The following is a 13,470-nucleotide window of genomic DNA, read 5'->3' on the forward strand; positions in this document are numbered from 1 at the left end:
CACGTCGGTAGCATTGGTGCTCAGCACGGAAAACAAGATCGACGGAAAAAAACAAACCAAAGGAAAAAAAATGATTGACCAGTGAAAAATTAAAAATGAAAAATTTACCAATTGAAATTTTAACTCTGAAAAGTTTACCACTGAAAAATTGACTACTGAAAAATTGACTACCGAAAAATTAACAACTGGAAAATTTACCTCTGGAAAGTTGACCACTGAAAAATAAACCACTAGAAAATTGATTAATGGACAGTTGGCCACTAGAACAATTTTCCACTAGAAAACTAACCACACAGAGTCAAGGAATAAAAAATATCTCCAAATGACAAAATGACAAGCGATCAACGAACCGAATAATAACGCTATGTCAGAAGTGCAAAGCAATAATGATATAATCTTCTTCGTTCTTTTTCATGACAAGCAGCCCGTGCGACACAACTCACTCGGGGTGGTAGAAGGAAACGAGCAAATGGTTGGCAAGCTGCTTCACGAAGTAAAGCCGAAGATGATACCTACACGTGTGTTAATGGGATTTTTTTGTTATGTCTTTTCTCGATTCATATTAAGCTATGTCCTCATCATGTATATTGCAACAAAGCAGGCAAGCAATATATCATTATCCATCTACCACTCGGATCGAGCTATGTTACAGAGCGAGTTTGTCATGGTCGTAGCAACCGTTTTGTCTGTATCGTTGGTAGCTTTATGTGTTTGGATTCGCTGCACATAGTACTAGAACATTAACTAGAAAATTAACTGGATCTGTCAGTTTAGGGCAATAATTGACGAATAAAAGCTTCAAAATGGAAGATTTACCAATTGAAGTTTTAACGCTGGAAAATTACCCAATGATTTTATGATTTTCCCGTTTTCTGATTTTCTGCATTTCTGATTTTCTGATTTTCTGATTTTCTGATTTTCTGATTTTCTTGTTTTCTAATTTTATGATTTTCTGCATCTCTGATTTTCTGATTATCTGGTTTTCTGATTAACTGATTATCTGATTATCTGATTTTCTGATTTCTTAATTTTCTACTTTTCTTAATTTCTGATTGTCTGATTTTCTACTTTTCTGAATTTCTGATTTTCTGAATTTCTGGTGTTCTGTTTTTTTTCTGATTTTCTTACTGATTTTATGATTTTATGATGTGCGGATTTTCTGATTTTCTAATTTTATAAATTAAGTATTTTTTAATTTTCAGATTTTCGTATTTTCAGATATTTAGAATTTCAGACTTTTATATTTTCTGATTTGCTGATGTCCAGATTTTCTGATCTTCAGAATTTGGGAATTCCTGATTTTTTGATTTTCTGATTTTCGGATTACCAGATTTTTTTTATTTTTATGATTTTCTGATTTTCTGATGTATCGATTTTCAGATTTTCAGATCTTTAGAATTTTTGATTCACGGATTTTCTGAATATTTGATTGTCTTATTTTCTGATTATCTAATTTTCTGATTTTATGATTTTCTGATTTCTTAAATTTCTACTTCTCTGAATTTCTGATTTTTCGGAATCTCTGATGTTAGAATTTTCTGATTCTCAGTTTCAAAATTTTAAATTACTGATTTTATGATTTTATGATGTGTGGATTTTCTGATTTTCTGATTATGTGATTTTCTTATATAAATGAACCAAGGATTTTATAGTTTTAAAATTTTCAGATATTCAGATATTCAGATACTAAGATTTTCAAATTTTCAGATTTTCAAAAAAGGTGCCCAGATTTTCTGATTTTCAGAATTTGGGGATTCGTGATTATCAGATTACCTGATTTTTTGATTTTCTGATTTTTTTATTTCTTGATTATCAAAAGTTTCTGATATCTGAATTTTCTGATTTTCTGGCAATCTAACTTTCTCATTTTATGGTTGTCTTATTGTCTTATTTTCTGATTATTTGATGTTTGGATTTTCTAATTTTCAGATTTTAAGAATTACAGAATTTTTTGATTCACGGATTTTCTGAATTTTTGATTGTCTTATTTTCTGATTATTTAATTTTCTGATTTTCAGATTTCTTAATTTTCTACATTTTTGAATTTCTGATTTTATGATTTTCTGATTTCTTAAATTTCTACTTCTCTGAATTTATGATTTTTCAGAATCTCTGATGTTAGAATTTTCTGATTTTCATTTTCAAAATTTTTAAATTACTGATTTTATGATTTTATGATGTGTGGATTTTCTGATTTTCTGATTATGTGATTTTCTTATTTAAATGAACCAAGGATTTTATAGTTTTGAAATTTTCAGATATTCAGATATTCAGATACTTAGATTTTGAAATTTTCAGATCTTTAAAAAAGGTGTCCAGATTTTCTGATTTTCAGAATTTGGGGATTCCTGATTTTCGGATTACCTGATTTTTTGATTTTCTGATTTTATATCTTGATTATCAAAAGCTTCTGATATCTGAATTTTCTGATTTTCTGGCAATCTAACTTTCTCATTTTATGATTGTCTTATTGTCTTATTTTCTGATTATATGATGTTTTGATTTTCTGATTTTCAGATTTTAGAATTTCAGAATTTTTTGATTCACGGATTTTCGGAATTTTTGATTGTCTCATGTTCTGATTATCTGATTTTCTGATCTTCTTTTTTTTCTGAATTTCTGATTGTTTGATTTTCTGATTTTCTTATTTTCTGAGGTTCGGATTTTCTGATTTTTTTATTCTAAAATTTTCAAATCTACAGATTTTTTTTTATTTTCTTATGCCCGGATTTTCAAAATTTCTTATTTTCTGATTATCTGATCGGCTAATTTTCTGAAAAAAATAAAAATAAAAAAAGAAAAATAAATGAAAATTTTGATTTCATGATTTCTAGAATTTCTGAATTTTAAATTGTTTGATTTTCAAATTTTCAGATTTCCTGAATTTATTTTGTTATGTTTCCCTAGTAGCAAGCTTGTCAAAAATCAATTGTAGGAACTTATATACGTCTTATTTCAGACATAAACAAGTTACTATAACTTATTGTGATGAAAGTGTGCTACTGGGTTATATGTTCTGATTTCCTGATTTTCGGAATTTCTGAATTTCTGATTATATGATTTTTTTTATTTTCTGACATTCGGATCTTCTGGTTTTCTGATTTTATGTTTTGCTGTTCTGATTGTCATTTTTTTTATTTCTGGTCTTCTGATTGTCTGATTATATGATTTTGTGATTTTCGGATCTTCTGATTTTATGATTTTCGGATCTTCTTATTTTCTGGTTTTCTGATTTTTTGATTTTCTGATTTTCCAATTTTCTGATATGCTGGTTTCTGATTTTCTGAATTCCTAATTGTCAGAATTTCAGATTGACTGATTTCCTGGAGGTCTGATTCTGATTTTCAGATGTTCTGATTTCCTGGTTTTCTGATTTTCCAATTTTCTGATATGCTGGCTTTTGATTTTCAGATTTCCTGATTGTCTGAATTTCAGATTTTCTGATTTTCTGATATTCTGATTTTCTGATTTTCTGATCTTTAATTGTCTGATTCTCTGAATTTCTGAATTTCTGAATTTTTGATTTTCTGGTTATCTGATTTTCTTATTTTCGGATATTCGGATCTTCTGGTTTTCTGATTTTATGTTTTTTTTCTGTTCTACCTATTTTCTAATTTTTAGATTTTTTATTTCTGGTTTTCTGATTTTGTGATTTTCGGATCTTCTTATTTTATGATTTTCGGATCTTCTTATTTACTGGTTTTCTGATTTTCCAATTTGCTGATATGCTGGTTTCAGATTTTCTGATATCCTGATCGTCAGAGTTTCAGATTTTCTGATTTCGTGAATGTCTGATTAACTGATTTTTTAGATTTTCAGATCTTTTGATTTTTTTTTTCTGATTTTCTGAATGTCTGATTATCTGATTCTTTAGATTTTAGATTGTAAGATATTCTGATTTTCAGATGTTCTGATTTCCTGGTTTTCTGATTATCTGATTTTCCAATTTTCTGATCTGACTTCTGATTTTCAGATTTTCTAAATTTCTTTTTTTTTCTGATCTTTAATTGTCTGATTCTGATTTTCAGAATTTCTGAAATTCAGATTTGCTGACTTCCCAATGAAAAGATTAAATTTTATTCATGATCCCATTGTTACAAGCACCTAATTGTTGATTACCAGCAGCACTCATATTCAACATAACTTAATTCAAACTCGTTTTAATAACATCACTCATTCATCATCCGACATTATAAGTATTCACAGCCCACCTCTCCATCCAAATTAAGAGCGATCAATAACGATTATGATTTCACCATCATTTCACAATTGCAGTGAGACCATTTTCTTAAGTATTCAAAGAGGCCAGCGAGATCCGCCATAATCACCGCCATCATCAGCGAAAAAGCACTTAAGGAACAGAAGAAGGACTAAAAAATCATTTCTTTCTAGCATTATCCACCCCCCCACCCCCCTCCCACCCACACTCCAGTCCCCACACCATCATCCAAATGTCTTCTTTTAAAATGCTGCCACCATCATTAGAATCACGATTAAAATAATTGAATTTCAGCAATTACAATTCCAGATAACGACCCACCCACTCACCTTCGCTTCGCACCCTCCGTACTACCTACTAAAACTTGCTTTACCTTTTCCCCTTCATATTTTTCTGTTCTTTTTATGGCACTGATTTCCATCGACTTTTGCAAGAAAATTAAAAAAAAAAGCATCTCAAAGGCGAAGGCTAAACCTTTTTCCTTATCTCTGGCTTTCTTGTCTTTTCTCTCTCGTTTCTGCTTTCCCTCTCGTCTAATTCTCGATTTGAACACGTTTGTTGAACCAAACAAACGAACCACGCAAAAAAAAAACTCTTGGTTGGGACGTACGGAACCGAAAAAATATGCAGTGGTTGCCCAGAATGGTAAAAAACGGCAGAATTTTTAATTTTCACATCCCTGTATTTGTCCCCCCTTGTCCCGGAACCAGTTGAAAGAAAAACCAGCACACTCTCATTCCGTAGCGTAGGAATACAACTCACATTTTATCGTTTTCAGTTCTGTGGCGAGTGGTTTAGTTTCTTTTATTCCTATAGTTTTAGAATGAAAACAAAAGACGATTCCATTTTCCATCAATTTGTTAGGTTATGGTTTTTGTGTGCCTTTCATAAACTGTCCTTATTTACGATCATTTGATTATTGCCTCCCCTTCCATTTAGTTGGTAAGCCGAAGAAAAGCGTGAAAATCTGATCTGGAAATCTCCTTATTTCTTATTCCACACAGCTGCGGATGGGAGCACTTAACGAACCATTCCCCGGTGACATGCAGGGCATCCGCGGAGCCGATTACAACTGCTACCGGCAAGCGCGGCGGGCCGGTCTCCTGGGGACATTCAGGGCGTTCCTGTCGTCGAGGTAAGTCCGTTTACTTTTTTTTTTGTCCATAGAGAAGCAGGACGAAGTAGTTAACATCACTCTAAATATCAATTGAAAAGCATGAAATGCTAGTGAAACCCTTTTCAAATGAATACCTCTAGAGATTTACCACATTGTGAAAAAAAATCACAGTGTTCAGATTAACGACAATAGAGTGGTTAGTCAAGACACTATTAAACACCACAAAGTTTTTTAAATATATAATGGTACAATGTGTGTCAACCTTACAATAAATATATCCTGACGTACAACAATAGAGAGAGAGAGCACATGCTCTGCTTCACGCGAACAATATTTGCAGTCTGATAAGCGAATGATGTAACTCTATCAACTCAGTAATGAAATGCAGCCTGCGATAACATGATCTTCAGCTCACAAAGCAAAAATGTTTGCTACTAGGCCATCGATCCCCTTACATCGCATGACGAACGTTCAAGCCCGCCGACATGAAGCTAGTTAAATAGAATCAGAATGATGTCGGTCTTATTAATTGAGTGGGATAGGTTACAGTTTCGAAGTTTCGGCTTGTATATGGGGCACTCAATCAAAATATGATCGATGGATAGTAGGAATCCACACGTATCGCAGTCTGGTTAGGGACAACAATGCCCAGCCCTTCTACCAGTTTTCAGTTCATTCTCAACAATGCCGACCATGTCCAGTTGATTCTGGAGCATCTGTTCCGGACATCCGTAATTCCAATGCAGCTTCTCAATGAATGGCCCTCTAATCTAACTCGGGAAGATGCAATTGACCAGCTAGAGAATATCATCTTCCTGAGATTCCTACAATCGTACTTTCGTTTTCGTGGTTCATGTAGTCATAGGCTTCCTTGACGTTTTGTAGGCTGCGAAAAACAAGGGCCTTAAAAGTGGGCCATTATTACAAACCCCTACTCGTCTCATTCGATTTGTATTGAGTTCCCCAAAAACTGTGATAAGTATGATCGAATTTGGTGATCTGGATTTGCGGGAAAAATTCAAAGTTAGTGTGCGAAAATGTATGGAAAACGGAATGAAAATAATAAATTCGAAATAAATAACGTGAGTCCCATTCAAGGGCTTCTTCAGGAGCTGAAACCTTCCTAGGGATGCTGATTCTTGTAACAGCATTGCGGATGGTCTTAACACTGTCAGAGATGAATCCAAAATTGTAGAGTAGCTCAATGAACTTCAGAGAAGTTCTTGGAACAACTTTAGGAAAGTTCCAAGCATATTTCGGAAAATGTAAAGAACTTCAGGGAAGATCAGAGAATTTCGGGGCAGTTCCATTAGCTTCAAGAAGTTTTCTGAAAAATCAAGGAAGTTCTAAAAATTCTTGGAAGTTTCGAAAGTTTCACAGAAGTTCAGAGAAGCTTACAGATTTCCGTGAATTTAAAGGCAATTCCGAGAACTTCACCACAGTTCCAAGAACTTCTGGAAAATTGCGAAAGCTTCAGAGAAGATTTAAAAAGTTCAAAGAAGATTTAAATTCTTCAGGAAAGATCATGCTGTAGGCAGAAGGAAAATTTAAAGAATTTTAAAGAAGATCCGAGAACATCAGACAAGTCCACAGATCTTCAGGGAGATTCAAAGATCGATAAGTAAGTTTTGAGAACATCAGGAAAGTCCACACAACTTCATGGAGGTCCAGAAAATTTCACGGATGTCCGGAATTCTGAGGAATTTTAAAGATTGTTATAAGCTAGTTCTTTATAGGGTCTTCTTTAGCTCAGTACGTAAGGGCATAGCTATAAAACAAGACCATGCTGAAGCCGGTTGGGCTAGATTCTTGGACCGGTCTAAGAATTTTTCGAGTTGGAAAATTTTTTGACTTCCCTGGGCATAGAGTATTATCATAGAGGTAACTCTAAGACCAGAAGGTCCCGAAGAAACACGCTTTTTGGCTCAGCTCTGGTACTATCTTCGGTCCCAAGCTAATCGATGCACCCCTCGAAACATAGGAAAATCCACCAACCCCTCATTATTTCGACTAGAATGAGGTACGTTAATCGGTTTGCTTGGGACCAATAGGCTAGTCAAGTAGTGAGCCAATTTAAAATCGTTAGTTTCCACCGGTTGGTATTATTGTACTTGCCAAATACTATACTTATTTTAAAATGGTACAGGCTTAGAAAACTCTCAATTAATAGCTGTGGAAGTGCTTAACGAACACTGAGTTGAGAGTCTGAGTAAAGTGCCAATTGGGGACGTAATAAGCAAAAGAAGAGGGATGGGTTAGTTTTGCGAACTTCACGGAAATTCCATGAGCCTGAGATCTTCACTCCTAAATCAGAGATGCCAAGGGCAGTTCCGCTAACATAAGGAGAGTTTCAGAAACTTTTTAGAAGTTCCAATATTTTTAGGGAAGCCTAGATGAATCCAGGAAAGTATAAAAAAAACTTTAGTAAAAATTCCGGAACACAGAAATTCCGATAACTTTATTAAAGTTCATAAAGCTTCAAGGCAGTTGCATATACTTTAAATTTTTTAGAATGTTAAAGATGTTTTGAGAGCTTTAGGGCATTACCAAGAACTTCAGCAAAAATTCGAGAACTTCACCAGTTCCATTAATTTTGATAAAATGCAGGAACTTTGAAGAAGTTCAGAGTACTTCAGAGAAATTAAGAATATTTTAAAACAGTCTGCAGGCATGGCAGGCACTTTAGGGAAGTCCCAAGTAATTTTGAACAATGGCGAGAACTTCCTGGAAGTCCCAATAACATAAAGCCGAGAAGTTCACGGATGTTTAGAGATTTTAATGGAAGTTACGTGAAGCTCAGGGCGGTTTTGAAAACATCAGAAAATTTATGGAGAAGGAAAATTCCGAGTACTTTAGGGGTGGTTCCTCGAAGTATTTACGTTCAATTCTCTAAAGATCTGTAATCTTTGATAAAGTTTTTCCTGAAGTTCTCGGAACTTCTTTAAAAATTTTCCTGACGTTAATGGAACTGCCTAGAAGTTCTCTGACGATCCCTGAAGTTCCCGCAACTTTCCTGAAATTCTCTAAGCTTCCCCGAAAATCTCGGAACGTCTTGAATTTCCCCGAAATTTTCCAGAAACTTAGAAAACTACCCTGAAAATCCATGTTCTCATAACTTTCCTACAACTTCTGTAACCTTCCTGTGCTTCATGATCATGGAACTGCACTGAAGTTCTCGAAATTTCCGTTACATCCCTAAACATTTTCAAGATTCTCCATAGAATTTCCAGGAAATCCCGAGAACTTGTTTAGAGTTTAGGGCTCGTCCTTACCGTAAACTTCAGAGCAGTTTCAACAACTTCTGGAAACTAATGGAAACTTTTAAGATGGAAAATTCCGAGAACTTCAGGGGTGATTCCAAGAAGTATTCATGTTTACTTAAATATCTATAAACTTTCGAGAATTTTTCTAAGCTTCTCCGAAGATCTGGGTTTTGACAATTTTCCTGAAACTAAATAAACTGTCCTAATGATCCAAGTTCTGATAACTTTCCTACAAATCCTGTAACCTTCCAGATCTTCATGATCAATGAACTGCCCTGAAGTTCTCGAAACTGATCCGAAATTTCCGTTACCTCCCTAATTATTTAAAATTCTATAAAGTTTCCTGGACTTTCCGGAAGATCTCGGAAGATTATAAAACTTTTAATTTTAGAAAATTTTAGGAATTATGAAGCAGTTCAGAGTACTTGAGAGGAATTCAGAAAATTTACGAAAAGTTCTGAGACCTTCAGAGGAGTTTCAAGCACATCTGAAAATGACGGAAAGTTTAGGGAAGTCTCAGGAACTTCCGATTTTTGTTTAATATCATGAAAGTCCCGAGAAGTTCACGGATGGTTAGAGTTTATAATAGATGGTCCATAAACTTCAGGGCAGTTTCAAAAACTTCTGGAAATTTTTTGTTGTTTTTCGGATCTTCTGATTTCCTGATTTTCGGATCTTTTTATATTCTGGTTTTCGAATTTTTTGATTTTCTGATCATCTGATTTTCCAATTTTCTGGTATGCTGGTTTCTGATTTTTTAGATTTTCAGATCTTTTGATTTTCTGATTTTCAGGTGTTCTGATTTCCTGGTTTTCTGATTATCTGATTTTTCAATTTTTTGATATGCTGACTTCTGATTTTCAGAATAATCTCAATTTCAGATTTTCAAATCTTCTGATTTCTGATCTTTAATTGTCTGATTCTGGTTTCCTGATTTTATGAATTTCTGAATTTTTGATTTCCTGATTATCTGATTTTCTTATTTTCTGATATTCGGAATTTCTGGTTTTCTGTTTTTATATTTTTCTGTTCTTCCTATTTTCTGATTGTCATATTTTTTATTTCTGATTTCCTAAATGTCTGATTTACTGAATTTTTAGATTTTCGAATCTTCTAATTTTCTGATTTTCAAATGTTCTGAATTCCTGGTATTCTGATTATCTGATTTTCCTATTTTCTGAAATGCTGGCTTCTGATTTTCAGATTTCCTGATCGCCTGAATTACAGATTTTTAGATTTTCTGATTTTCTGATCTTTGATTGTCTGATGCTGGTTTTCTGATTTTTTGAATTTCTGAATTTCAGATTTGCTGACTTCCTGATTGAAAAGATTATCTTTTATTCATGATCCCATTGTTACAAGCACCTAATTCTTGATTACCAGCAGCACTCATATTCAACATAACTTAATTCAAACTCATTCATCATCCAACATTATAAGTATTCACAGCCCACCTCTCCATCCAAATTAAGAGCGATCAATAACGATTATGATTTCACCATCATTTCAAAATTGCAGTGAGACCATTTTCTTAAGTATTTAAGTTTAAGTCATTCGTGACTTGTCCGGGGATGAGATTTGAACTCGTGACTTTGGCGTGAGAGGTATGGCTGCTAACCACTACGCCGGGGTCGCCCCCATCTTCATGATCAAAGAACTGCCCTGAAGTTCTCGAAACTGATCCGAAATTTCCGTTACCTTCCTAAAGATTTTTAAAATTCTATAAAGTTTACTGAACTTTCCAAAAGATCTCGGAAGATTCGAGAACATCAGGAAAGATCATAAAACTTTTAATTTGGGAAAATTTTAGGAGTTATGAAGCAGTTCAGAGTACTTGAGAGGAATTCAGAAAATTTACGAAAAGTTCTGAGACCTTCAGAGGAGTTTCAAGCACATCTGAAAATGACGGAAAGTTTAGGGAAGTCCCAGGAACTTCCGATTTTTGTTTAATATCATGAAAGTCCCGAGAAGTTCACGGATGTTTAGAGTTTATAATGGATGGTCCATGAACTTCAGGGCAGTTTCAAAAACTTCTGGAAATTTAAAGAAAAAATCTATATCCCCCTCCGGAGGCAAACCAGCCCCAGGCTGAAAGCTCTCTCCAGGTTTAATGATCTTTAGAGATGTTACGCGAACTTTTTGGGAAATTCTGAGAACTTCAGTACAGTTCCATAAATATCAGGAAAATTGCATGTCAGTTTAATTTTTTTTTTCAGGAAACAGTATAAAAGAAGTTCCGAAAATTTTAGGGAATTCCAGAGATATTTAGAACAGTTCCATTAATTGCAGAGTGATTCCACGAACATTATGAGGAGAACAGTGAGAATTTCAAGAAGGTTCCAAGAGATGCTTCCCTTAACTTTAATAACCAATAAGTTTCCTTATGTTCCCGCAGTCTGAAATTCTCGGAACTTCTCTTAAGTTCCTTAAAATTTCGTGAGCTATTAGGGAAGTTATCTAATCTTTCCTAGATAAAAAAGAAAGATTAGATAAGTTTCCAAATAGTTCATGAAATTTTAAGGAACTTAAAAGAAGTTCTGAGAATTTCTGGGAAGTTTCTTGGACAGACTGCGGGAACATAAGGAAAATTATTGGTTATTAAAGTCGAGGGAAGCATCGAAAATGTCAGAAAATTCTAGACTTTCGGAGAAGATCTAGAAGAATTAGTTCTGATAAATTAAGCACAGTTTCATGAATTTTGATAATAAATCGAGAACTTAATCATTAAGTGGAACTGCATTCATTATTTCGTTTTAACAATAGGGAATTATCGGAACCTTAAAGAATTTTATGGACGACTGCAGTTAAAATTTTAAAATTTTAGGAAACACAGAACTCCAGTGAAATTTAGAAAATTCTGGAAAAACTTTGAGAACTTCAGGAAAGTTCAGAGAACACCAGGAAAAATGTATAAACTCCAAAGATGATCAATGATCATCACGATGATTTCTTTTAATTGAAGATCCGTAAACTTTCAAACATGGAGGGACCATCAGGGTAGATCATTGCAATGCCATTAATTTCAGGAGAATACAAAGAAATTTTGACATGTTTCCAGTTTTTTCAGGAAACCCAGAAAACTTTAGAGGTTTAGAAATTTTTTGGAAATTTTTAGGAATTTCCCAGAAGTTCAGAGAACTGCAAGGAAGTACAGTATCAAAATCTTCAAGAAAATCGCAAGAGCTGGAGTGAAGTTCCGAGATCATCAGGGAAGATCAATGAACCTCAGAGCAATTCTATTAACTTCAGGGAAATTCCAGATATTTCACTTAGAAAATTCTGGGAAAACTTTGACAGATTCAGGAAAATTGTATAAACTTCAAAGATGATCAATGATCATCACGATAATAAATTTGTATTGAAGATCCTCAAACTTTCAAATATGGAGGGAACTTCAGGGTAGATCATTGCAATTTAATTAATTTCAGCAAAATAGAAAGAAATGTTGAGACGTTTTTGCAGGAAGCCCAGAAAACTTCAGAGACGTTTAGGTTTTTTTTTGCGCCCGATATTCTTACGACGTGCCCAGCCGACCGTAGCCGCCCCAATTTTGATGGTGTGGACGAATGATGGTTCTATCAGCAGCTCTTATCAATTCGCCTCCTCCGTCCACGTTCCGTTCCGATGGTACGCAACACCTTCAAGACCCTCCTGCCTTGAAATTCATCGATTTCAAGGCCATTAATGATACTATTGATCATGAAGAGCTATGGAAAATTATGGAATAGAACGGTTTTCCAGAGAAACTGACTGGATGGATGGTGTACAATGCTGTGTGAAGATATCGGCTGAGTTATCGAACTCATTTGAAACTCGTAAAGGACTTCGACAAGGCCTTTCCAGCGTCCTGTTCAACATTGCGCTAGAAGCTGTGGTGCCCAAACCGGGGCAGCGTATTCAAGAATGCTGCGCACTAAAGCACAAAAGAGTGATTTTAATGCTTACACATCGGTTAGTTGAGAAGCATTACGACGAATAAACCCGAGTACGGAGAAAGCCTTTGCTGTCATGGTGGAGACATGTTCGCTGAATCTAAGTTTAGAGTCAATTATAACTCCCAAGTCGCGAATAAATTGCACACGTTCTAGCGGAGTAGTGTCAATTCGATATTGGTGAGTGAACGTTGACAAACAGCGACTAAATGTGATCGTTTTGCATTTATTGATGTTCACGCTCATACCATTCTCTTTGCACCAGATTAACACTACGTCGATGTCAGCCTGCAGTACAATACAATCGAGTACAGACGCGATAATTCTGAAGATTTTGGCACAGGTCGTTAATAAAGAGGACAAAGAGCAAAGGTCCTAACACGCTACCCTGTGGTACGCCAGATGGTATGTCGAACGTATTGGAACGAGACGAGTTCACTTGCACAAATGCCTTTCGACCCGTTAGATATGACCTTATCCAGTTCGCAATCCAATCCGGAAATCCCATGTGTTTCAGTTTTTCTGTGGCATAGGCATGCGGGACGGTGTCGAACGCTTTCGAAAAGTCGATGTAAATAGAGTCCACCTGGTTGCGACGTTCTATCTCACGGAACAGTACGTTGGTATAGCACAGTAAGTTGGTTGTAGTAGACCGGTGTGGTGTGAATCCGTGCTGATACTCAGAGATAATCGGTTTCGCTGCATTCAGCACGACCTTATGCACTAGTGATTCGAGAACCTTTCCCAGACAGCAGAGAATTGAAATCCCTCGATAGTTTACCACATTGTTTAAACTGCCAGATTTGTGTACAGGAATCATTGACGCGGTTTTCATAAACTTGGGAACGTTTTTTGTTCTAACGAACAGTTAAACAGTAACGTCAATGGTTCAACCAGAGATGCAGCGCAGTTCTTCACTAATATCGGTGGCAGACCATC

General features: G+C 35.1%; 1 protein-coding gene across 7 annotated transcripts in view; it reads left to right on the forward strand.

Moving 5' to 3' along the window:
- Positions 1-13,470, forward strand: part of Mp (Multiplexin) — an 884,548-nt gene that overhangs the window by 821,956 nt on the left and 49,122 nt on the right. For 4 of the 7 annotated variants that reach the window (XM_065230395.1, XM_065230401.1, XM_065230400.1 and 1 more), the window contains one exon: positions 5,224-5,354. In XM_065230395.1, the coding sequence (XP_065086467.1) occupies positions 5,224-5,354 (131 nt within the window). Of the gene's footprint in view, positions 1-4,849; positions 4,865-5,223; positions 5,355-13,470 lie in introns of all 7 variants that reach the window. The other 3 variants (XM_065230396.1, XM_065230397.1, XM_065230398.1) reach the window with 1 other exon arrangement.

The sequence above is a fragment of the Ochlerotatus camptorhynchus genome, unplaced genomic scaffold (genome assembly GCF_037179485.1).
Source record: "Ochlerotatus camptorhynchus isolate MF236.1 unplaced genomic scaffold, CSIRO-AGI_Acam_v1.1 ptg000330l, whole genome shotgun sequence".
NCBI classification, from domain to species: domain Eukaryota; kingdom Metazoa; phylum Arthropoda; class Insecta; order Diptera; family Culicidae; genus Ochlerotatus; species Ochlerotatus camptorhynchus.